The sequence below is a fragment of the Mustela lutreola genome, chromosome 11 (genome assembly GCF_030435805.1).
Source record: "Mustela lutreola isolate mMusLut2 chromosome 11, mMusLut2.pri, whole genome shotgun sequence".
Taxonomy (NCBI): Eukaryota; Metazoa; Chordata; class Mammalia; order Carnivora; family Mustelidae; genus Mustela; species Mustela lutreola.
The window spans coordinates 47,672,526-47,699,156 of NC_081300.1; the positions used below are offsets into that span (position 1 = coordinate 47,672,526).

General features: G+C 49.7%; 1 protein-coding gene across 3 annotated transcripts in view; it reads right to left on the reverse strand.

Annotated features, from left to right (window-relative positions):
- The window catches only part of CABLES1 (Cdk5 and Abl enzyme substrate 1), a 124,594-nt gene that overhangs the window by 85,061 nt on the left and 12,902 nt on the right, over positions 1–26,631 (reverse strand). Inside the window, exon 1 of one of the 3 annotated variants that reach the window (XM_059138774.1) lies at positions 23,263–24,814. The exons of 1 other annotated variant lie outside the window; for it this stretch is intronic. In XM_059138774.1, the coding sequence (XP_058994757.1) occupies positions 23,263–24,113 (851 nt within the window). In that variant the 5' untranslated portion in view covers positions 24,114–24,814. Of the gene's footprint in view, positions 1–23,262; positions 24,815–26,631 lie in introns of those variants that run through there. One more of the 3 variants, XM_059138773.1, reaches the window with a different exon arrangement.

Below are 26,631 nucleotides of genomic sequence, written 5' to 3' on the forward strand. Positions count from 1 at the left end.
AGGGCAACAGGGAGTTATTTAATAGGTACAGAGTTAGAGTCTCATAAGATGAAGGGTTCTGGATACCTGGGTGGCTCAGATGGTTAAGTGCCTGCCTTCGGCTCAGGTCATGGTCTCAGGGTCCTGGGATCAAGTCCTGCATTGGACTCCCTGCTCAGCAGGAGTCGGCTTCTCCCTCTCCCTCTGCCTCTCCCCCTGCTTGTGCTCTCTCTCTCTCTCAAATGAATAAATATTTAAAAAAAAAAAAAACAATGAAGAGGTCTGGTGATTAAAACAATGTGTATGCACTTAGTATCACTGAACTGTATCCTTACAAATGGCTAAGATGGCAAATCCGATGTTATGTAACATCAAATGGGTTTACATTCTCTGTTCAGTTTGGTTTACGGATGCAGGGAGCAATTTCTGATGCACAGAAACCCATGTCCTTCCGACATCACACCTGTCTTGCAGCAGAGGCTGGCCTGTCGTTCAACCTAACGCAGGCAAAGAATCTCATTCCCGCTCCACTCAGGGATAGATCCTTAAAGAGATACACCAGAAAACACAGAGCCCACACGTGGCCCATGCACTGGCCTGAGCTGCTGGCTGCTGTGGGGGCCGCAAGAGACCAGGCTGCACACTCAGCCTCAGGCCATCGTGATGATAACACTGACCTGCGTCGATCTTGGGGGAGGGGAGTGCTGGCCAACAACACCACAGTCACGGGCTAAAGGGAGACAGCCTCACCCTAACTTGCAAGGTGAAATGAAGCGTTCCTATCCGAATTCATCTTCATATCCAAACAGAGCTGAAAGAGCCCATAGACCCTTCCATGGAGAGTCTGCCCCAGAGGACAGTTTCTGAAACAATTTCACTTGCTTACAATCATGGCTCCTCCAAAGCAGTACAGTGAATGACACCCCCACCCCCTTTGGCTGCAGAGCCCCAAGGGCAGCATGACATACCAGATAAGAACCCAGACTTGATAACCTGTTAATCGCACTGTCATCTTTCCAGGCTGGCTCCAGTGAATCCACCCCCCCACCACCCTCTCCTCTCACCTTGAATACTAGCTGGATGATGCCGGTCTCTGTTTCACAACCAACCCGCCTCCCTATGGAGCTCCAGGCCCCTGTGTGCCCGTCTGCCTTCCTTAAATCTGCACATGGCATTCTCACAGGCGGCTTGGACTTCAGGCACCAAACTCGACTTCTTCGTCTTCTCCTATTAAACCAGTCCCCCCTGAGCTGCCCCGCCTCAGTTTCTGGTACCAAGAAGCCAAGTCACAAACCCAGGACTCATCTTTAACTCCCCTCCACAATACATCTACATTAAGCAGCAATAAGTACCGCCCAGTATATTTCTGAAAAAAACCTTGAACCCGGGTTCCCCAGCTTGACCATGGCTCATCTCCCATCTCCTGGGTAGCCAATGTGAACTAACTGGACCTGGATGCTCTGGGCTTCAAACCCACTGAGTTTCTCCCACTGCACTAAGAAGAAACCACAAACTCGTTAAGGAAACGCACAAGGCACAAAAAGTCTAGCCCATCTCTCCCCCTCTGACCCCATAATTCTCAGCTACACTGGCATCATTTCACTTCTTCCCCCAAATGGGATCTTCCTAGCCACACAGCCTTGGAACACGTCAGTGTTCCCCTCTGCTGTCCTTAACTTTCTCTCCTTCACTCCACCTACTGGTGACTTCTCTACCAGCTCTTGAAGACACCTCCTTCAGGAAGCCCTCCTTGACTCTACCCGATGGAAGCTGTTCTCCCTCCTCCACTGATCTCGTCCATGGCCCACATATTCTTCTCGGGCACACATCACATCTTATACCCATATTTGTGTGTACTTACTTATTTCTCTTAATTGCATCCTGTTCAGAACTCTAAGTTCCCTGAGGGTGAGAACCAACAACGTTTTGTTCAACTCCCTATGCCCAGCCCCCCGCAAATGTTTACTCAATAGGCATTTCCTGAAAAAATGAGCCTAAAGAAAACAAATGTCAGGTATATGCCTCCCTTATGCTGCCTAAGTGTTTGGAAGCACAGCAGGACATTAAGCAGCTGGCTCTCTGAGCTAAAAACATCTTGCTTAAAAAGAACGGAACACACCCAGCAATCATTAGAGGTGATTATCTAGATTATAAAAATTGGCTCGCAAAGGATTTATCACAATTATTTTTTTAAGAGTCTTCCTGATACTTTACAAATGTGGTTCTTTTTTCACCCTAAATGAAAAAGAAAAAAGCAATTCAAAAACATGGAAAGCATGATGCCACACGTGTGCAGGCACCTTTCTGGCACACGTCCTCAAACCCTGTGAGAGCAGAGTCTGCGTCTGCAGCCTATGGCTACTCTGGTCCCTGTCACAGAGCTCAGACCCGACAAACAGGGCAGGGAGAGTAGAAGACGGAGGGAACCCCGCCCCAGGAGTCACACCAGCATGTTAGCAGCAACAGGATGACAGGTGACATGACTCACGTTCTGTCACTCATTCTGAACACTCAGACGATGCAGATACAACTTTTCTGCCACACAGATTCCCAAAAAGCATCGAGGAAGCGTTCGATCAGAAAGTGCAAAGGCAGAATGTAGCAGATGAAGTAAGAGTTTGCTTTGGGTTGTTGTTTTCCTGTTTTTCAAAGCAAAATTTTTATCACAGTCCACAGGCCAGTTGGTGTTTAGAAGGGCACCTCACGGGGATGGCTGGGGACTCAGTGAGCAGAGCCTCGCGACTCTCGATCTCAGGGCTGGGGGTTCCAGCCAGTATAGAGATTACTTAAAAATAAAATCTTAAAAAAAAAAAAAAAAAAAAAAAAAAAAAACAAGAAGGGGCACCTAGGTGGCTCAGCGGGTTAATAAGCCTCTGCCTTCTGCTCAGGTCCTGATCTCAGGGTCCTGGGATAGAGCCCGGCATTGGGCTCTCCGCTCAGCAGGGAGCCTGCTTCCTCCTCTCTCTCTCTGCCTGCCTCTCTGCCTACTTGTGATCTCTCTCTCTGTGTCAAATAAATAAATAAAACCTTAAAAAAAAAGAAGAAGAAGAGGGGTCTTCACTGACAAGTGTTAGGATGAAGACCCCATAGGGCACAGGGCCCCTGCAAAGCATGTCTGGGGACCATCTGGGGGAAATGCCCGGGAGCACCTCCCTCAATCCCGGGCCCTCCGCTGACTGCAGACAGCAGATGAGCAGGGGTACCTACAGGAAGGGTGGGCTGGACAGATAGGCTGGACAGACCGGCCACCACTGAGGCACTCAGGACAGTGCATGGCAGTGTGACATCCCCAGTGCCCCTGGTGCAGCACAGGGGGAAGGAAGGAAAACTGAAAAAAGAAAACCAAAAGACGACTTTGCTGGTGTCTTTTCCTATGTCTCATTCAACACTCTAGTACTCCATCACCAAAACACCTATTTAAAAAATCAACACATCTTTTTGAATTGGGAGAATCGCTTGGGAGATCTTCTCTTATTTCAGGCCATTTCCTAAAGTGATAAGAATTCCGTTACAGGTAAGACTTACAATTCTCCAGAGATAGCAAAGAGTACTACCTGCCACGTGAGAATATTTTAACTTGACAAGGAGTTTAAAAAAATAAGTTAAAACCTTTATCATTTTCTCTACCCAGATCTTTCAACAAAATGAAAAAAAAAAATCAAATTATTTGGAGACAAATATAAAGAACCCCTGTAACACAGCTGACTAATTTTAATCTCGCTAGGAGCAACGACCTTTTGTCTCTGCCTGTGTTTTAATTATTTATTTTTGAACTTAAACAGATGTCTTTTATAAACTCACACACCCAGGATCATCTGACTGGAATCTATTTAGCAGTGTTATCTCACGCCGTCGCCTCAGGCTGAGTAAACACAGACTTTGAAGAAAGAATCACTTGTTCACTGATTAAAAAAAAAAAAAAATGCGTACAGTGGAAGAACTATTCTAGAGTAAAAGGTCTACCTAAAATGCATCATAAAACACTTCCTTATAGGAAAGGTACCTTTTCTCTTAATAGGGGTTTTCAAGCAAAAGAACTCTATAATATGAACTTGTATCGTGAATGCAAGCAGGAGAAGCAAAGCAAAGCTTACAATTAGATAGTAGCAGGAAATGGTCTGCAATTTTTTGTAAGCATGTAACAGAAAGCGCCACCCCCCATCCCCACCACCACCCTCCAGGGCTGCAAAGTTCCAAACCCTATTTCCGGAGAGCAAACAGAAATCTCCTGCACCACTCCCATAGTCTATTGGCCCTATGCCATTGCTCCTGATGGAAGCATCTTCCAGAAAAGATGAATTTTGTGAGACCTGGGTCCATGGGCAGGGAGTAGGGATGGGGGAGAGAAATGCAGAAAGTAACCAAATTGGGGTTTCCAGAGAAAAGAAAAAGAATCAATTTTTCCAAATGACTACCATATCGTAGTTGTACAGATGTGGAAATAATGCTACATCCTTTACAATCATCTTCTGCAGGTGACCCAAAAGGTATTACCAAGGAAAGGGCCTGGCGGCCATTTAGAAAGATGTGGGTCTCATGGGTCTGGGGATAGCTTCCGTGTGGGGACTCTCCCCACGGTGTGTCTTCACCTGGGTGGAGCACACAACTGCTTTTTACTAACATCTCTACCAAACGCTGAGAAGCAGAAGGAGGAGAGAAAAACTCTGGCAGCTTTAAGTTCACTTGGGTAGCTATAAGATGGAGATTGTAGAGTGACATGGAAACGTACTCTTTATACCCCTTAATAGTTCTCAGCCTCGTGACATCACCTACTCTTCTCTCACTTGAATGTTCCCGGGCAGGAACAATTAAACCCAGCAGGCTCCCTGGCACCCAGGAGGTACCAACTAATATTTGCTCATCTGATTAGCTGTCCACTCACCAAAAATGACACAGACTTGACAAAGTCTGTTTGATTTGCTGACAGTCAAACTGGATAAATAAAGCTCTAAATAGATTTTCCAGGTCTGAACTGTGTTGCCCCAATGGATCAAAAGGACTGGAAAATTGCAAAATCTCCTCTTGGCTCTGGACCGTGCAAAATTACAGCCATACGTTACCATTTGCCTAATTTTCAGAGTCATCGTGGACTGACTCGACACGGATTTCCTGAGTACTTATCCTGCCAGCCGAAAATCACGGCTAACACACAGAGTTATAGTGTGCTGGGCACAGATCGAAGCACTAAATATGAATTAATTCACATAATTTTCACATTAACCCCACACAGCAGGTGTTAATACTACCTTTATTTTACAAATGAGGAAACTAAGAATCAAAAAGATTTTACTTGACTTATAAAGTACCCCAAGTCCCATAGGTAGTGAGTAGCAAAGCCAGGATTCAAGTAGAGTCTGGCCTCATAATTTATGCTCCTAGTCACAATGCTATGCCACCTTTATCTAATGAGACCATTCATAGAGAAATCATTACAGAGGTAATTTTTTAATTTTTTTAAATTTTATTTATTTGTCAGAAAGAGAGAGCAGGCAGAGGGAGAAGCAGGGTCCCCGATGAGCAAGGAGCCCGACGTGGGACTCGATCCCACAACTCTGATATCATGACCTGAGCCAAAGGCAGAAGTTTAACCGACTGAGCCACCCAGGAATCCCAGGAAGGTAACTTTTTTTTAAAGAAGATTTTATTTATGTATTCATTCATCAGAGAGAGGCACAGCGAGAGAGGGAACACAGGGAAGCAGGGGGAGTGAGAGAGGGAGAAGCAGGCTTCCCACTGAGCAAGCAGCCCGAGGTGAGGCTCAATCCCAGGATAACGACTGAGCCAACCAGCCGTCCCAGGAAGGTAACTTTTTAAGCAGTATTAGAATATGATGTCAGCAGGGACCCCTGGGTAGCTCAGTCAGTTAAGTGTCTGCCTTTGGCTCAGGTCATGATCTTGGGGTTTGGGGATGGAGCTCCACATCGGGCTCCCTGCTCAGCGGAGAGTCTGTTTCTCCCTCTCCCCTCCCCTCTGCTCATGTACTTTCTCTACCTCAAATAAATAAAATCTTTAAAAATATATATATATGATGCCAGCATTCCAACTCTACTGGCTGAAGCACTCATCTTGTCTTGCACCTATGCCTGCCTGCACAGCACAGTGGGAAGAAAATGGTGTCAGAGCCAGAAACTCAGATTCGGTTGGGATGCTGGGACCCTGAGTAACATCAGCTCTCAGGTTCTTGGTTTCCTTGCCGGTAAAGGGAAGACAGTAAAGCCAGCTCTTCCCCTATCAAGGGTGTTATCGGGAATAAATATAAGAACACACAGGGAAGGCCTTTGTAAAACAGAAAAAAACACCCCTTCTAAGACATCCCCATCTTAGGAAGCATCCAGCATCCAGCATCCAGCACGCACTATAATAAACACCTGCAAAAAGGATAGTCGATTCTCCTTACTTGCAGATTCTGGAGCTGTGAATTCACTTACTTGCTAAAATTTACGTGTAACCCCCCAAAATCAATACTTCCTGTGCTTTTGCAATCATTCGTGGCCATGTGCAGAGGCAGAGCAGGGAAAATTTTAAAGAGCTGAGGTGACAAGGCAAGGCTCTGCCTTCCTGTCTCCACTCTCATACTATAAACAAGTATATTTCCAAGTACTTTCAGCACCACATTTTTTGCATTTTTGTTGGTGATTCTGCTGTTTAAAACGCTCCCCCCTCGCCCCGCAAAGAACTGAAGCACTATTCAGTGTTAAGTGCAAGACGGCTGCAAGGTGCCCAAGGGAGAAACACGTGTATGAGAGAGAGAAGCTTCGTTCAGTGTGAGCTCTGAGTTCAGTGTTAATGACTTAGTACCAAGTAAGGTATCTTCACACAGAAACACACAGAAAACAAGGTGATATACTGACTGATTGATGGAAATGTGACCTGAGACTCACAGGAGTCCACCTCTGTCCCTCCCTTCCAAGTGACGGTTGAGCGGTCAGCGTCTGCAGCTAACTCAGCGTTCACCCAGATCTGACGACTTCCCGGGACAGGACTACTGCACCACCCTTGTACAACACAGGTTGGAACTTTCGGGGGGGGGGGGGGTCATCTATTTATACATGATTTTTTTTTTTTAACAGTACCGTGCTATGAACTTACTTTCTCTTCCTTACGATTTTCTTAATAACATTTTCTTTCCCCTTGCTTACTTTATTGTAAGAATTTGGTGTATAATACATATACAAAATGTGTGTTAATTGACTACGCTATCAGTAAGGCTTCTGGTCAGCAGCAGGCTATTAGTAGTTTTTTAGGGAGTAATAGTACTTCAAATAGTATTATTTAGGATACTATATTTAGTACTATAACTAGTACTGATTATATTAATTAATATTATATGCAGATTTTTGACTATGTGGGGGAGTCAATGCCCTTAACCCCTACATTGTTCAAGGGTCAGCCATATAAGCCAAAAATGTGATATTAAAAATTAATCCCCATAGAGTAGAGGCAGCTAACATAGGAGGACAAAGTCAGAATGCTGGGCTCTAAAGAGAAGTGTAAAAGTACTGGGATCACCCAGTCTTGGCCCCCTCTAGGTCTACGTCCATAGCTGAGAAGCCTTTGTCCAGCATCAGCCCCAGTGTGCAAGGGCAAGGGCTCCCATCCTTTCACTGCACCATACAGGAGTGCACGGCAGCCTCCCCTCTCTGGGCCTCTGCAAGGTCCCAGCTAGTCCATCTGAAAGTCTATACAGCTTGGCCCCTGTAGGAAATACCAAGGCTCATCTGGAGGCCATGGGGTGACCTCACTCCACTCCAGTCCTGCAATCCTCCAACCACCCGGGGTCTGCTATTTCTCTTTTCCAGACTCAGCCTCAGAGAGTGATTCTCACCAGAGTCTGACAGCCTCCAAGGTGTGGAGCCAGAATACAGACTCCGCTCTCCCAATCATCCCGGCAACTCTCCAACAACTCGAAATGGGAAAATCAGCATATCCTCTTACACAGCAGCACCTTTTTTCTCTTTTTTTTTTGAAGATTTTATTTAGTGCTTGCTTCAGCAGCACATAGACTAAAGATTTTATTTATTCATTTGAGAGAGACAGAGCAGAAGCAGGGGAAGCGGCAGAGGGAGAGGGAGAAGCCGGCTCCCCGCTGAACAGGGAGCTCTATGTGGGTCTAGATCCTAGGACCTGGAGATCATGATTTGAGCTGAAGGCAGATGCTTAACCGACTGAGCCACCCACATGCCCCAACAGCAGTGCCTTTTAGAAAGCACTCAGGGAACATGGCAGAGGTGTCCAGCCTTTCAAGATTTCATTTTATGAGTCATTCAAATACCAGCAAGAAAAACAGCCTGGAGGAGAAGGGAACACTGCTGAGTCCAAACTTAAGACCCAAAACTAAAAGCTACCTTTTTTTTTTTTTTAAAACCATAGGGGAAAATGTACAAGCCACCCCATGAGCCTGGGGTCCTGCCACATGGAGACCACATGAGGCCAGCCGCCCCAGACAGAAGTGCTCTTGTGCCCTCTCCTCTGACCTGAGGTTGAAGAGAATGGAAACAAAACTACTACTCTGGACACGGTTAGACAAGGCTGAGCTAGCTCCCAGCGCGAGTGGGAGATGCCAATGTTAATAAAATGTCACCTCAATTACTTTTGCCAGGGTTATAAAAAGAAACTGGAGACTTCCTCCCTTGGGCATCTTCTGTTAATTGCCATTTATAAAAGTTCTGTTTGCTAGGCCTGGAATATGCATTATTTTCCCTTTGAAAACAAAAAGAAACTTCTAAAATATCAATCAGCATTCCAAATGGCAAAGTGATTTGTTTTCCAACTCACACTCTCGGATCAGCTCGCGAGTCTGTCTGAAACGCAGGCATCTGGTAACAATTTGTGACAATATAAAATCAAAGCTGAACTCCCGTGTAAATATTCTTTTTCTTTCTTTCTTTTTTTTTTTTTTTTTTTTACCCAGATTTCACCAGCCTGCACGTATCTTATCCATTTCCTTATATTCCAGTCTTGACTTTTATTTTCCTGGCTCCGAAAGAACTAGAGTCACACATTACGAATGTCACACCTCTTAATAAGCTCTACAGGCTAAATTCTTTCCAGCTATGTGAAATGCAGCTTGCAGGGAGGGTATATATCTAGATTGGGTGACCAGATTGAAATATATCATTCCCGTCTCTTCCAATCTGCCTGGCCTCAATTATTCACTTGCCTTTGGAGCAAACAGGGCAGAATAAAAAAGTCTGGTGTGGGGGCACCTGGGTGGGTGGGTTAAAGCCTCTGCCTTCGGCTCAGGTCATGATGCCAGCCAGGGTCCTGGGATCGAGCCCCGCATGGAGCTCTCTGTGCAGCAGGGAGCCTGCTTTCCCTTCTCTCTCTCTGCCTGCTGCTCTGCCTGCTTGTGATCTCTCTCTGTCGAATAAATGAATAAAATCTTTAAAAGAAAAAAAAAAAAGTCTGGTGTGGTCACTCTATTCACACACAGCTGCACTGACACATCCAGAGGCAAAAAGGCTGAATCGGTAAAGGACAGGAACATCAGTGTATCATCTTAGACAGTGAAAGCGTCGAACAGTGCACATGCCAAGAACCATCACCGGATCCTCAGGCAAAACGCCTTTCACTCAGCAAGGGCCACAAAACTTGTTGGGTTGAAACAATGCACGTGTCAAAGGCAATAAAGCATTGTTGCAGAAGTATGGTCTTACGGGTGAGAGAGGATCCCAAACTCTACGTGACTTGGCGGGAAAAGCAAGCTCCCTAGACTTCAGTTCCCTCATTTACAGGGTGATGTCAGCCCCTCTAAGACATGCAGAGTACCAGCAGAGTATAAGGGATGCAAGGATCACATTGGGTATTTACCAAGATCTAACTATAAATGCCAGGCACTGTGCTAAGAGCTCTACAGAAATCACTGGATTTAATCTTGGCAGTCATGCCATGAGGTGTCTGATTATTACAGGCTGTTTCCGTCCTCTTTATAGAGGAGTGCTGAGCTCCACGGGGATTACAGAATCTGCCCAAGGTCACACCCAGGAAATGGCAGATCTGGGATGTGAAGCGATTTCCATATGGCTCCAGAGCTCAGGATGTCAGTGTTCCATAATCATGCCTTAGGATGAAAAACCACCAATAAAACAAGAAAAAGACACAACGGCGCTAAAATACTGACACAGCATCACGGCCTTACTCTGAGTCGTGGACAAGTATGATGTCACCCCTACCCTGTGTCCCTGTTTAGCTACTGCAGACGACCAATCTTGCAGATTTGTGACTGGCGTCTCCTTTTCTCCTGGAGAACATATCCTCACCCTCCACATTCCAGATCACTGGGACCTCAGCACCTGGTAACAAACTGTAAATGTGCGCAAGCTGAACCAGAAATTGCTTGGAAAGTCTTACGATCTCTCTCAAGGATATTTTTTCTTTAATAAAAAGAAACGATAGGTCTTTAACTAAAATTAAATGAATAAAATCTGAGGTACGGTATTTTTTCTTTTTTGGAATTAATATGCTCAACATTTACCTTAAAAAGTAATTATTAGGGCGCCTGGGTGGCTCAGTGGGTTAAGCCGCTGCCTTCGGCTCAGGTCATGATCTCAGGGTCCTGGGATTGAGTCCCGCATCGGGCTCTCTGCTTGGCAGGGAGCCTGCTTTCCTCTCTCTCTCTCTCTCTCTCTCTGCCTACCTCTCCATCTACTTGTGATTTCTCTCTGTCAAATAAATAAATAAAATCTTAAAAAAAAAAAAAAGTAATTATTAGAATTTTTAGGCCAAAGAACTTGGGAACGAGCATGTAACTTGAGATAGTCTCCAAGCAGAAATAGCCTTCTCCATGTCGGAGGGAAAAGGAAAATGAATGCATCTTCACTCAAAAAAGTTACTTATGATCCTACAGATAGGTCACCCCAGTCCCTGGCATGTGACAGAACGCTCCCAACACGCCTGTTGGAATATTCGAGCAAACAGCTAAGATCTGCAAATAGAGGGAACTGTGAAATGCTGAGGGAGGCAGGGAAGACTGATGCGGGAGGGAGCCCTCAGAGGCATGTCTAGCTCACAGGATAGATGGGGGGGGGGGGGGGTATGCAGAAAAGGATAAGCCTAAACAGTCACAAGCAGCCTCATACCTGAATCACCCAGGCCCTCAGCAGAGCCCCACATCAGGAGAGAACTTCCACTGATTCGCACTTGGATTAATGTGTTGAAGCAAAATGAAAATACGTCACATAACACCAGACACTGTTTACATCTCCCCGGAGGTGCAATAAAGCCGGAGACACAACAGGCTTTGTCCGCAGTGACAACACTGTTCCCAAACTTGCGTGGACCCCAGAGGCACCTCAAGGGCCTTCGGGGACAAATGGCTAGTCCCAGCCTCCAGAATTCCTGATTCACACTGGTTGGGCGTGGCCTGGAAAACTGCATATTTCTAATGAGTTTCTAGGTGATGCCTGTGTTCCAGGTCAGGGACCACATTCATGAGAACGACTGGTCTACCGCTGTGACAAAGAACTGGACAAAAACAGAATTGTTCACCACAAGAGTTTAGGTCCCGCCCCCCCAACTCCAAATTCCACAGAGCCCAGGCCACCTACAGACACGCCTTCAGGCTGTGCATTGGGATTTCTGTCCTTTCCCACTGGCCAGGGAGAGAAAGGCTGGTCCACAGCGGGTGGAGAACCGGATCCAAGTCTAACACCGCGACACCACCAGGCCTGTGTTTCCTGGGGCCGCCATAACACCTTAATGCAAGCTGGGCAGCTTCAAAAATCAGAACTTGATTCTCTCACAGTTCGGGAGACCAGCTAGATGTTCGAAATCTGGGCGTCTGCAGGCTCTAGGGGCGCATCCTTCCCTGCGTCTTTCCGCTTCTGGTGCTTGCTGGCAATGCCTTGGCTCACAGATACACTGCTCAGTCTCCGTTTCCATCTTTCCTGGTGTTCTCCTCTCGGTCTCTTGGCTGTGTTGACACGGCCTTCTTCTGAAGACACCAGCCCCTGGCTTCAGGGCCCACCCTACTCCAGTAGTTCTGACGTGACTACAGCGGCAAAGGCCCTATTTCCAAATAAGATCACCATTCTGGGGCCCCATGTGGACCTGAATGTCAGGGGACATACCTCGAGGGCTGCAGAGGTGGGTGACCCAAGGGACTTCAGAGATTACAGGTAATGCTTCCCCTGAGGGGCATGCCCTCAATCCAGGCCACCATGTCAAGCTAGCATCACGTGTCTGGGACCGTCAGAGGCCCCAGGGTTGCCTCTGCATTCAGGCCCCCACCTCCCTCTGGGACCCCTACACCAGCTTTGTCACCCATATCCCCACCTTGGGGAGAAGACTTCCAGCCTCCACAAACCTCCGGACACTCTTCCAAAAATTCTGCATGTATAAACGTAGAGGAACTCCCTCAAAGTGAACATTTTGGACACGCACACGTTCGTCTTTCTCAAGGGACAACGAGGATGCCAAAGGATGAAAACCACAAGGCAGGTCCTCCTAGGGTCCTCCTCCTCCATCTGACCTGCCTCCAGAGGTCAGACTTGCCCTACTCAGAAGCCTCTGTCCTTGCTCTGAAATGAAGCTCCCATCAACAGTTCAGCACCCAGTGAACCGAGCCATCACCTGCCCGCGCCCACGGCAGCAACAGTGGACCTGACCTCTCTTGCTACCCAGGAGCCCAGCTACCTTGGGCTCTACTTCTCTCCTGGAAGGCAGGCGCTGGCCCCACACATCTGTGAACAAAGAAGCCACTTGACTGTTCACACGAAGGCGTGTGAACAATCCGGCACACGGAGAGGCATGCGCCGCCGCCAGCCCAAAGCCAAGCCACGCTGGGAGCCCTGGAGAAAGCCCCAGCTCTAACTCTGTTCAAAGACAGGAGGTGAGGGCCACATGCAAAGGGACCTTTGAACAGTGATGGGAAGAGGGGGAGGCCAAGACACCAGAGGAGCATACAACGGAATTCATGGTCATGACCACAGGGGCCCGAGGTGTGCCCCAAGGTCCCTCACCCTCGAGGGGGATATCCTGCTTAGAAAAGGAGGCCGGCAGGCAACACCCACAAACCCTGGAAGGAGGGTTGTGGCTTCTGCAAAGGGAGCGAGCAAAGGTACGTCTTCTAGAATTGTCTTTGGAGGCAGCAGTCCCACGTGCGCCCTGGGGCAGCGTCTTCCACGTGCCTGTGTGTGGGCCAGACCAGCTGTTGCCCTCCACCTCACCACCCTGCAGAGCCAAGTGTACAATGCTGAACATGTGAATTCAGCCCTCCTTGCTTCCCCGTCCCTGAGACCTTTATTTTGGCAATGGAAATTGTCAAGTCTCCAGTGCAAATAGAGGCGAAAGTCGGGGCCAAAAGGCAGGCGCATTGTTTCCCTTCACCGCTCTGATTTTACTTTACTACTAGTTATTAAATGAAAACAATGCAGCAAATCTTCTGTTCGGTGTACCATAGCATAAGCTCCACCACTCCGCGCCAGATGATCTTAGCGGACCCCATCAAGTTTCTCAACAGATTGCGTAAAGCGCAGGCAACTTGGACTTCACGGCTATTATGAGACGGATCAGCTACCAAGGAGGGCCAAACCTCTGCGAGGTGCTTCATGCTTCATTCTTACGTCAGGCCTGGCAACACTCTAAAAAGGCAGACATTATTATCCCCCCATTCTACAGATGAGGATGTTGAGGTTCAAAGGGGTTAAATGAGGCGCCTGAAAGCGCCCTATGTAGCAGAGCCTTCTGACTCCAAAGCTGGTCTTTCCAGTCTTGAATCTGTTCACCCAATTAGCTGAGGAGGAGGCCCTACCGCCAGGGGCGGGGACGCAGGAACTCTGACTGGGGAGGCAAGAGGTTACTGGGGAAATTTTCCACAACCAGCCTTCTTGGGCCTGCCCCAGAGCTTATCACGTGGAAATCAGCATCCTGCCTGCTGAGAGGCGCTGGCCGGCCAAAAACTATGGCACAATATTTCTTTGTACTTCAACATACTGAAGACAAAATTCCGGGTCTGTCACACCCACAGTTCACGTCCACGGACCTCTTCGTTCCTCTTAGTCTGAGCTTCCTAGTCAATAAAATGGCGAATGCACTGCCTTTTTTGAGACGACCTGATGAAATAATCTATACGAAAACGTTCTATAAACCGCAGAGCCCGAAAGCAGCAGAAAGAACTTCTGTCATCAGATGTTTTGTTTGGTGATGGGTAAATCGAGTCCCTCAATGACTCCCCCACACATGACCCTGGACCTTCATCTTCTTCCTTCACTGTTCCCCCTCCAAAAGCAAACTTTATTCAACTCATTAAATGCAGTACTTAAGGAGAACCACCTTTCAACACCACATCAACCATCTGTCCCCTAACATGCCAATGTCTGTCCTCCAGCAAAACTGTCTTCCGGTCCCTGACGTTCCCCCACGCTCTTCCTAAGACCATCAAAGCAGATAGTGGGTTATAAGCGTTGGTTTTACAAATCACTGGGTTAACGAGTAAAGTGCTTTAAAATAAAACTCCCTGTGCTAGGCATCTCCGGCATTATCAGTATTTTACTACTCTCTTCTTGAATGGTTGGTCATCTATCGTGGGGTTGAACGTAGGTATGTGAACGCCCTGGCCTTTAAATCAAGCACAGAACCAGACCCTCTCACGCACACACATATTATCACAAGATTCCAACTCCTAAACTTCTGACATTTGCATGTGCCGCCTTGCAAGCTTTTTAGTCTTCATAACTAAATGTGCAGCAATGAACTTCAAGCCACATTAATGATAACCCTGTTAAATATAAACTAGTGTGCAATTATCCAAAATGCTAACAACACAAACAAAAAGGGGGAAAAGAAACCCAGGGAACTCTGATTGATTATATGTTTTTGGAGGCTTTTAAAAACCAAACAAAAATAAAAATACAGCATCACATAGTTTGTGAAAGAGAATAACAGCTAATACTTTTGTGATTCCTACACGTAATACGAAACGGTCTGTTCGAGCTCCACAGTGCCTGTGAAAAGCCTGGTTTTTAAATTGTACATAGGCTGAAATATAAGGGGGGTCTGACCTTTTTCTGAGGTGGAAAGTGAGTGGTGGTGAACTTTGGGGACATTTACAACATTATGTGAAGTAGCGGATTCTTCTATAAAAACAAAACAAAACAAACACACAAAAAAACTCTGGTTTTCAATACTCTTCCCCTGATGGTGACATTGTGCACAGCCCCCCAAGGGGAGAATGGAACCAAATGATATGCTGGTAAACCAGCTCTCTAGAGGGGGTGGAAAAAAAGAAGAATCACCCCCCACTGGCAGAGGTGACTGATTCCCAGGGTCTAAATATTCCCTGATATCAGGACTGATTTCAGGCTATCAACCGGCTCAGATTCCCGTTGGTTGTTCTAACCACCTCTGTAGGAGCCAACTATCACACACCCGGCTCTAACAGAAACCCACTTACAAACCAGAGTTCAAATCCTAGCTCTAGATCCCAGCTGGGCCTTCGGCCAAGTTCCCTTTACCCCTCTCCAAGCCACTGCCTCCATAACTCTAAGATGGATAGCTATATGCTGCATTATTGAAACAAAACGATGCATGTAAAGCACACAGGACTTTGGAAGGCACTCAGAACTCCATACATGTTCCCTCCTCTCCCCAGGGAAGGGGAGAGGCAGACAGGGGTGGGTGGGGTTAGGGGTACAATTTATACTCCCTGAACCTGTCTCACCCCCAGGACGGGGACAGAAATATCCAATGGGGAGGTTCCTTATTGCCGAACTGAGGAAGAGGCGGTGGTGAGGTTGTTTTACTAAATAACGGGTTGGGGGTGCCCCCAGCATGAAAAGAAAAGACCTAAAAGGCTGGGGGGAGGGGTACCAGGATTATCATTACCTTGAAGACCAAGGTATCCTGCAGGATTTCAAGCGGTTTTGCCAGTGTCTTGGGATCAAATTTCCCTACTAACAGTCAGGGAATGCGGGTTTAGCTTGGTTCTGTGGGTGCTCTGTAGAGGGAGCTGCTCCACTCTGCTGAGAACCGGCCCCAGATCATCACCAACCAGCCCGCAAAGGGCCAACAACCAGGGAGGGGTCAGGGCCCGTACGCACTGGGAAAGAAGAAAGTCAAGGCCCCGAGAGGGTGCTCAGTGCCAAACGTGAGGGCTCTGTGGGGTGATGGGTCAGAAAGGAAGGAGCATCTGGTGGGAGGGGAGTAGGGACCTTCCCCTAGGGAAGCCTGTTGAGTGCCACAGCCCTCAGCGCTCAGTGGAAAATCCACAGGCCTGGACATGACAGGTGGGGGAGGGGGAGGACACGGTTGGGGGGGCCGGCGGTTTGCAGTGGTTGCCACAAGGTGGCCACACGTGAAATACAAGGAATTTAAAGTGGGACAAGGTCAGATGTGGGTTTCAGAAAGTTCCTTCTACCAGCCAGGGGGAGAAGGAGTGGGCAGGCCCAAACAAAAGCCAGGAGCCCCCAGGAGGCAAGGAGAGTTGGGGGGAGGGGTGCGGGAACAGGACAGGGCGACACCAGTGCACACCTCCAGGGTTCTGAGGGCTGGGCTGGGGCAGGGGGGGTCGCACATGTCTCCTGTAAGGAGCCAGAGAAGAACTAGCTTAGGCTTTGGGACCATGCTCTCTGCCACAGCTGCTCACTGGGGTTCCTACAGCCCAGGGCAGCCAAAGACAATACAGAAACAAACAGGTGGGGACGCCTGGGTGGCTCAGTGGGTTGGGCCTCTGCTTTCCACTGAGGTCATGGTCCCAGGGTCCTGGGATGGAGCCCCCCATAGGGCTCTCAGTTCAGTGAGGAGCCTACTTCCCCCTCTCTGACTACTTGTGATCTGTCAAATAAATAAATAAAATCTTAAAAAAAAGAAAAGAAAGAAAGAAAGAAAAGAAAAATCGGGTGTGGCGGTTTCCCAGATGTTATGAAAAACAGCCCATGGGCAGCAGTTGGCCGACCCCCGAGTCGGGGGAAAGGGATACAAAGGGAGAAGACACAGCAGGTCCAAACAGAAAACACACCCAGGAGGGAGGCAGTACTGTTCCCATTTCATGGATGATGGCCTCAACACAATGGCAGTGGAAGGGCTGGGCCACAGTGGGTGACGGCAGGGCCCGGCTCAGGCTGGGTCCCGCTTTTTCCTGGCCCCATGCAGTAGACCAGCAGAAGCACAGATACAGCAATGGGAAGCCAGCGGCAGCCAGATGTGGCTGAGACGAGCTCAGGAGGCCAGTCGGGCCTGAGCCACCCAGGAGTCCTTCGACTGAGTCCCTGCATTTGAACCCAGCCCCCGTAAAGGCTCTGGGACCCTCTGCTTCAGAAAGAGGGTGATGCAGTAGTGTTGTCTCAGGGCATTTGTAAGTATAAACTTGCTTAATCTTCATTAAGAGCTTCAAATAATGCTTGGCACATATTTGGTAAATACAAATACTGTGTCAAGGCACTGAGCCAGGTCCCACAGGGGAGGGCATAGTGTTCCCACCTTGATGGGGGCCCAAAACAACACGTGCACCTCTAACTGAGCACTTATCACTGGAAAGACTGGTCCATTTGCTATTTATATCTCCCAACAGACAGGGACCTCCCTTTATGTCCCTACCTCCCATGACTAGCCCACAGGCACCTCACCAATGAGAGTCAATATTCAACGTTTGTTGAATAAATGACACAAGACGGTAAGTCCCCAACCCAGAATTTCCTCTACCTCAAAGTACCTCAAGTCACCCTCTGCTCACTCTGTGGCCTTGGATTCCTGCCCCTCCATGTTGTTAGGGGGCTGGAATCAAGGTCTACAAAGAGCTTTGCCAACCTGAAGGCCCCTGAGCAAGAGAGAAGGTCAGCACAGACCGCTTTCTCAATGGGGTGGTATTGGTTGGGGACTGACCAACTCACGAGGCAGTGGCTGGCTTCCAGCATGGAAGGCCTCTGAAAGTGGCCAGTCCAGTTATCACACCTTCACTGCCAGAAGGAGCACAGCTGAGGGTGTTTGGAAAGTTCTCTCCGAAACCAGGGGAAACCCACTCAGTCCTTCATTCATCAGAACACGTCCCGCCAACTGGAGCCACAGGGGACCAACTCAGTGCCACTTCCACATCCTACTCTAAGGCTAGGTGATCCACCGGACCTGAGCTAAACACGCCCCGTCCTCAGCAGCAGGCCCATGACTGAGCCGCTCAGAGCCCCATGCCAGGAAGAGTTGGCAGCTCACCTATCCCAGCCCTTTAAGTCCATAAAGGTAGAAAATGACCTGTCCAGAGTGAGCAGGCCTGGCAGGGGCTGGCCCAGAATCCAGAGCTGCCAAGTGCTGACTGGCATTCCTGATTCACACCATGACACCTCACCGGGCCTCACCCCGTTTTCCTTCCCAATCTGCTTGAAAGGCTACCTAGTACCAAGTCCCTCCCCCGCGCCAAACAGCTCTCCTTCCATTGGGAAAAAGTCCATGCAGGCGGAGCTCCTCGGGCCCGCTGTGGGGACAGGGTACAGAGCCATGCTGAGGATCCCCCACCCACTTTCCAAAGGGCAAAAGGTTAGACTTGAACTAGCTGCCCTTTCTGGGCCCTTGCCAGCGGTGAGCAGGCTTCCGATTTATTTCCCTTTCTGAGTTCGCCCACAACATTACAGGCTTGTTGAGTGCAAAGGGGAGGGCAGCGGGTGAACCTCGGGCCACTGACCTCAGTCCCTGGCAAGGCACGGCCTCTGCTGAGTCTTGGGTAAGCGTCCTGACCAGGGCCGAGCCTGCCTGGGACTGCACCTTTGGTCTCCGTCATTCATGCTGCTGGAAAGATGGTTCAACAATAACCCGGGTTTGTTGATTGCTGGAGGAGATCAAAGTCCTGTCTGGATTTCTAAAACCCAGATGGGTCAGGTGGCTTACAACAGGAACACGGGGTGGCAACTTGCCTCAGGTCCCAAAACAAGGAAGTGACAAGCTGAGAGAAAACGTCCATGTCCCCTCTCTTACTCTGGCTGTAGACCTCCTGGTCACCACGTTTTCTTTTCAGTGAAGGCAGGGACTGTGGATACAGCACCTTGACATCCAACCGAAGAGGGGCAAGGCGGAGGGAGAGGTGGTCAGCTCAAGCAGCCTGAGCCCTGCCCGAGCCGGCAGAGTGACCTTGAGCACATTATTTCACAAGTGCGAGAGGAGACCTGGTTTCCTCGCTCTTACAAATTGGAACAATCCTAGCAGCCAGTCAAGGCTTCCTCCTCAAAAGGCTGTCCATTTGCATTTGCAGGAAGCTGTTGGAAATGCAGAATCCAGGCTCTCCTGGACCTGCAGGATCAGAATTTTCCCACTTTTTCCCCCAAGGTCCCAGGGGATTCTAAATACATTTACATTTACATTTGAGAAGCCCGGATATAAGGCGGTGGGGGGGGGGGTATGCCTCCTTAGAGGCAGCCCTCAGCCCTTAGTGATGTAAGCCCAGTTCACACTTGAAAGGGCCCAAGACACAGCCCCCACCTCCGGCTCTCTAGGGGAATTCAGACCCAAAAAGGCTGATTAACTTGCCCAGGGTCTCACAGTGGCTTCAAGATTTGAACCCAAGACTTGGGAGTTCTTTTGCACGGCGGCTCTCTTTCCATGTACGAATGAACTCTCCATCCACAAGGCACAATGCTAATGCAGGTGCTCTAAGAAGGAATGCCCTTGTGTATTTTTAAATTAATTCCCTGGTCACCATGCAGGGTCCTCAAGCAGGCCTGATGGCTCACACTGGTTCAGCTGGGCTCGACTCTTGTGCTTCTGGGCATCTGTCTGCCATTCAGAAGCTCAAGGAAGTGGAGCAGCCAGGATTGCTGGTGGCTGCAGCCGGAGAGGAGATGTCTAAAGTGAAAAGAAGCCTTAAAACACACCTTATAAATTTACACTCCCTTTCACCTATTAACACCTTCCCCAGGCAGCCGGCACCACCCAAGCAAGCACACAACAGGGTGTCAAGCTAGAAGGCATCTTGTTGGCTTCCCACCTCTGACACCTAGCCAGAGAGCGAACCCCAGCACGCTGGCTTCCCAGGACTGGAGCTTTGTCCATCAGGCTGGGAAGACGCCCAGGCCCACAGGACTGGGTTCCCCAGACGCTCCAAAGGAGACAGTAGCAGAAGCAGCAGGGGTCCAAACAAAGGTTAAATGGGGGAGGGGGGTGACTAAAGAGTAGAGAATCACACCAGTAGGACTGGCCTGCTGTATCCCAGACAAACATTTCCAGCCCACAGCTCCAAAATTGTTCTAGGGCCTACCACATGCAAGGCATAACCACACAGCTGAGTGGCAGAGGAAAAGATGGCAGCCTCGGATGTCCCAGGTCTGGGTTCCCATCTTGGCAGCACTGGCTCTGGGAAACCACCTACACACAGATGTGCCTATGCAGATTCAACGAGATGTAGGTCAAATGTCCAGCCCAGGGCGCAGAAATGGTGCCTGGGCCCAGAAACTGACTTATTTCAAGGTCTAGAAGTCGGAGCAGTGACTGTGATTTTACCAGTGGGCAGACGGAAATAACACAGGACATTTCACGGTTTCAGATTGAGAAATTCTGATTTTATGTATTCTTAACAAACCCAATCTAGGATATCTCAAGTTCATCATAAAAGGCAGATTTCAGATTAACTATGGCAATGCCTTCCAAGCTTTCATTTGTATATGAATCATCTGGGGTTCTTGTTAAAAATGCCGATTTGCGGGGTGCCTGGGTGGCTCAGGGGGTTAAAGCTTCTTCCTTTCAGCTCGGGTTGTGATCCCAGGGTCCTGGGATTGAGCCTCGCATCTGGCTCTCTGCTCAGCAGGGAGCCTGCTTCCCCCCCCCCCCCCCGCCTACTTATGATCTGTCAAATAAATAAAGTCTCTTTAAAAAAAAAAAAAAAAAGCCGATCTGCACTCAAGTAATCTGGAGTAGGACCAAAGAGTGTGCATTTCTAAGAACTCTGGTGAAGCTCAGGTTCCCAAAGCCCACCCTTTTGAACAGCAAGGTTCTAAAGAATTCCTTAAATAGTAAGAGATACATGCATGGAAGGTATAATTTGATTTAAAAAGGACATCCCAAGAGAACAACCATGAAGTAGTATACAGAACCATACTGGCCCGGCGGTTTCTTAAAGGGAGGCACACCTGGGATTCCTGAAAATTGGCCATGGGCCCTATTCAGATGAGCTTGTACTCTACCTCACACCGTCTAGGCAGGTCAAAGTACTTGTTAGTGGTCATAAAGGCAGCACGCTTCTGACAAAATTCCCAAACGCAGCATGGTGTCAGAAACAAAGCGTCCTAGAATATTTCAAGTTCATGACCACTCCAACAGCTGTAGACAAGCTAGGCTCTTCAAGGCCTTTCTTAAATCCCTATTTTACCCATTCACCTCTTCTCTGTAAGCTAAATCTCATGCTGTTTCTGTTGACAGCTGTAATAAAAAAAAAAAAAAAAAAAGCCTCTATCAAGTTGCCAGATAGGGATAATTCCTAAGTAGTAAGACGAATTTGACTGTCAGGAAGCATCTTCAATTGACTGACTCATCCTAACGTGTGTGCTGGGGGGTTGGGGGGAACTCCATAAAACATACAAGGAGTTCATATTTATAAAACTGGAGATCCAATTCTGGCTACTCTTTGGATCAGAAATAACACAGGGGCGACTGGCTGGCTCAGTCGGTGGACCATGTAACTCTTGATCTCAGGGTTCTAAGTTCCAGCCCCATGCTGGGTGTAGAGAAAACTTAAAAATAAAATCTTAAAAGAAACAGTAACACAGAAGATCTTTCATATCTCCTGCAATGAGATTCTTGGAGACAAAGTGTGAGGTAATCTGATCTCCAGCTGCTTTTTGCACAGGAACACATCTGTCCACCATGAGACACAGACCAGCCCAGCACACTGGCTTAGAATAACATGTATGTTTATTACAACTCCTGTCATGACCCTCTGGCCTGGCTGGGCTAACACTCAAACTATAGAGTCATTATGAGCCAGTGGTAACAGCGAGCTGCCCAGAAACTGCTGAGCACGCAACAGTCGCCCAGAAAGGAAGGGATTCCCCTCCTGTGCACTTGCCCGCTAACAGATAGATGCATGCTCGGACCAGAAATGCCAGGGCCAGTCACCTGTGCTCAGCATCTCTCATTCATCTGTGCAATCACAAGGCTACCTCCCTGTTCCACACCCCTCCCCGCAGCCCATGTGCAATCACACCGTGAGGCTACACACCAGGCAGGCTCATGATTTCACCCTTTGGGGAAGGAGACTCAGAGCAAATTTCTGGAGGAGACTGGCTTGTTTTTCCCCATCTGCCCGTTCGGGGAGGAAGTGAAGTTTTCCAACAGGACCACCTTCTTACTTGGGGCAGAAAAAAATGTCTGAGATTTCAGAAGAGCAGTACAGGAGAGCGGCTATAACAGAAAATATTCTTTCTCATCTTGAGGTCTGCGAAATGTTTTCATTTCAGAAGGGGAAATGGAGACCCCAGAGGTTAGGAGGCCTTATTAGCAAACAAGGGAGGACACTCCCTCCCAGGAAACAGGCCTGTATTTCTCCCCTACTCCCCACACAGGTTCTTTTCCAAACTCTGGTCCGGCTTCTGACACAGAGCTAATTCCCAACTGTCCTGTGAACATATGTTGACGAACTCTAGCTATGTCCGCCAAAATAAGCATATGTCCAACATTTCAGATTTTTGCTAAGATGCATAAAACCTGCAGAGGACTGAAGCTGGCAAATACAAGCTTGTAACTAATTCTAACGAATTCATCTTGGAATGGTAGAAAAAAAATCCTCAAGCCCTATTTCCTCCCTCTGCCCAAACTCCAAAGCCCGGTGCAAGGAAATAGAAGAATTTTCCATTTCTTAGGAAAGCAAAAGGAAAACGCCAAGTTTTCCTGGGACGATGGACCCTCTGAGGATAGGCAGTAACTCCCCTCAGGAGGGATTCACCCCGCGTCTTCCAGAAGCTCAGGCTCACACGCGCCACTCCGCGGGCCGGACGGACCCACCGCTGGACTTTGCGCCCCGCCAGGTCTTGCCTGGCGTGGGGAGAGCGCGCCTCTGGACCTGGAAAGGATTTCTAGAAGTTCATGATCTCCCCTTGCAATGGGAGGTTTGGGGGCGGCTTTTTAATGGGCTCCTGCAACTCCCAAGTCCGGACTCAGCGTGAAGCGTGATGCTTCTGCTCTGAGAAAGGCGGGCTCAAGCACACACCTGTGAACACACAGTTACTCTTTCGCGTACCCTCGTGGTTTGGAATTTGGGCCAGAAGCCCAGGGATCCCGCAGGGCGCGGGAAGGTGGGCGCGACCCGTGTCCCGCGGACAGGCGCCTGCCGGGAGGAACCTGGGGTTAGGCGCGCGTCGCGTCCTGCCTACTCACCGGGACCTCTGCAACTGTTCCAAGGCCCCCTGGCCCGGCTGTTCCAGAGAGCAGTAGTTCTGCGAAGTCTGCCTGGAGAAGGCGATGGGCAGGATTCCCTGAGTGAACGAGTTGAGGCGACCCCGACTGCCGCTCCCACTCCCGGGGGTCCCGGAGCCTAAAAAGGCGGCCGCCGGCACCTGCACGCTGAAAAAGGCATCGTCCTCCTCCAACTCCTCCTGCCCGGCGTTCCCGGGCCCGTCGGGCAGCTGCGGCGGAGCGCAGTGGGCGAGAGGCGCCGGCCGGGGCGGCTGTAACTGCTCCCCCGACGCCCGGCCCGCGCCCAGGGGGCTCACGAAGCCCCGGGTCGTCCCGGGGCCGGGCCCCGCAACGTGGCCGCCGGGGACCAGGGGTAGCAGCGGCGAGGGCTGCGGGAGGCAGGGGCCCCATCCGGCTGCAGCCGCCGCCGCCGTGCCCGCCGCGGCGAGCGCGTTGCAGCCGCCCCGCTCGGCGGCGGCGATCAGGCTGAGCCGAGTCCTCGCGCCGCAGGCGCTGCCGGCGCCCGGCTTGGCCGCGCCGCTCTCCTCGCCGCCGCCCCACCCCTCGTCCTGCAACGGCGGCCGGCCGTCCAGCGAGATGTTGGTGAGGAAGGAGAGGGCAGCCTGGCGGCGCCGCGGGTCCATGCGCGGCTTCCTGGGGGGCTCGGGCGGCGGCGGCTGGGCCGGCGCGGCGGCCGCGGGCCGGGGCTGCGGCGGCGGCGGCTGCAATCCGCTGGTGCCCGCGGCGTCGGTGCCGGCGCTGCTGCTGCTGCTGCTGCTGCTGTTGCTGCTGCTGCAGGCGGCCGTGCCGGCGGTGGCGGCAGTCGCCGCCATTGTGTCCGTCTGCGGCGATATTTCCGCGCTGCCGGGAGAAGCGAGAGGCGCCGGAGTGCTAAGCGGCGAGCGCGAGCGCCGGTGACCCGGGCTGGGCAGGGCGCGGGGCGCGGGCGGCGTGCGCGGCGGCCCGGCCCCCCCGCGGGCGGGCCATGCTCGCCCCTCCGTGCTGCGGCCGGGGACGCCGCCGCCCCGGCCCACGCGCGCGGCTCGCTCGCTTGCTCGCTTGCTCGCTGGCTGGCCGACCCGCCGCTAATAGCCGGGTCCCGGGCCCTGCCCGCCCCTGCGGACTTCAGCCGCTCGGCCCGGGAGCCCGTATTTATAGGTGCGCGCGCCCTGCGCTCGCGCTCCGAAGCGCTCTTTGCAATAACACAGTATCACGTGTGGGGAATGAAACCTGGGAGGAAAACAAAGCCGCAGGCGGCGGCGGCCGAGGCCGGCGGCGGGAGGCGCGGGGCCGGAGGAGGAGGAAGAGGAGGAGGAAGGGAAAGCCGAGCGAGTGGCGGGGCGGGCGAATCTTGCTGGCGGTCCAGGTAGCCCGAGCTTCCTGCGGGGAGCTGGTGGCTCCCAGGGCGCGCGGGAGCCAGCTAAGGAAGGCGAGCACGTTTCGCCGCCGCGCCCGCACTGGGAATTGGGGGTGCCAGCAGAACCCCGGAGTCGCGCGGCTTAAGGATGTGGCCCCGGGAGAGTTGTGGGTCTGCAGGATAGTTACTTGGAAGAACGCTGAGATCTGGCCCACGAGCTCCTCAACTGGACCCCGCGCCGCCGTTGGGCCCTGAGAAATAGGTCCTGGTTAATAGTTAACACGGGCAGGTCCACAACCCTGTCTGTGAATAGTCCCACCTCAAAGCTGCCGCTTAACCCTTAACAGTTGTGTCTCATTCATTCGCAGGCCGAGGGCGCAGCCCCTTGAGATAAATGCACGCCCCTCCGTGAGTAAGAGCCCAGGCGTGCTTGAACGTCCTCTGTGTGGGCAGACTGATTTACACATCCCCGTCTGATGGTGCCGTCACTTTTCATCTCTCTCTTAGCAAAGGCCAACGTCAACTTTTACTCTATGAAGACCGAGAAAAGCCATGATGGCCTCATACCCTTTCCCCCTTGTCACCTTGCACAATTTGTGGATTATGATCTCGGTTTATCCCATATAAACTGGGAACAGTATGATTACTTTCTGTCATTTATTTCATAAACATCCGTTTGGCACTTACCCTATCTTCTCTTAAGACGGGTCCCTGCCCAAGGATTGGAAGATCGTTCGGGAGCAGTTGGCATGCTGTACCTCGGAGCTCCAGCCCCACCAAATGCCTGTGTTGGCTGAGGAGGGTGGGGGGCTTGGGGGCACCAGGACCGACCTGAGAAACGTGTACCAGTTTCCCTGTGCGGTTTGGGTGACATACTAAATGGAGTAAGGGACAATTGTCACACTTGATTAAGCTCAGCGCCATCTAAGACACCTCTCTACACTTTTCTGAGGGAGAAGCAATGTGTTTACCATCAGGGGATTAATTTAATTAAAGGTTTAAATTTAGCTCTGGAACTAATGGGTAACTCTACATTGAAATTCCACTCCACTTCAGGTTCAGGAAAGTAAATTGAGTAATGTGGAGCAAATACACCAGAGATGTGCACTGAGCCTGGAGTGTACGAGATATGGGTGAGTTTCAGGTTACATTTACTTCGGACAAACATGGCACATGGCTCTTTGCATGAACAATTGTTCATATTTTATGCCATTTTTAGGCCTTTTGAAAAAGTAGAGAATGGGATCTATTTATAGCAGCCTTACAGCAGCTAAGTCAAAGCTTGGTGACCAGCTCTGTGAAATTTCATTAGGAGTTTAATGATTTTGTTTAACCAACTACCTCGAAACTTCCAAGTGGCTTTATTACAATTAACTTAATTTGCATGACCACTGGCCTGGTTGTGCCTGAAGGGGGTGTTAAATGAAAGACACCAGCTCTTTGTTCATGTTAAGGAACTCTTTTTTTCTTACAAAAATGATAAATGTTAATTGCACAACATTTAGAGAATAATATAAGTAAAGAGAAATTTTAGTAAGAAAGCATCACTAACAATCTCATCTGCTGTGCAGATAACTGTTGAACTTTTTATGTCTGTCCCGTACTTTTAAACAGACTAAAGCACACTGTTCCTGATTGTGATTTTTGCTTGCTGTGTTGCGATCATCTTTTCATTTAGAATATTCTTTATGGATTCATTTTAATGGCTGCATAGTGTTCAATTTGATGGAGAGATTATAATTATTAAACCTGTACCCTTTATTGAACATTTAGGTTGTTTCCAGTTTTGCTGTTATAAAGAGAGTGGTGATGACTTCCTTGGTTTTTCTAAATCTTGTTACCATCCGGTATTTTCTTTTTTTTTTTTTTTTTTTTTTTTTTTTTAAAGATTTTATTTATTTATTTGACAGATAGAGATCACAAGTAGGCAGAGAGGCAGGCAGAGAGAGAGAGAGAAAGAGGAGGAAGCAGGCTCCCTGCTGAGCAGAGAGCCC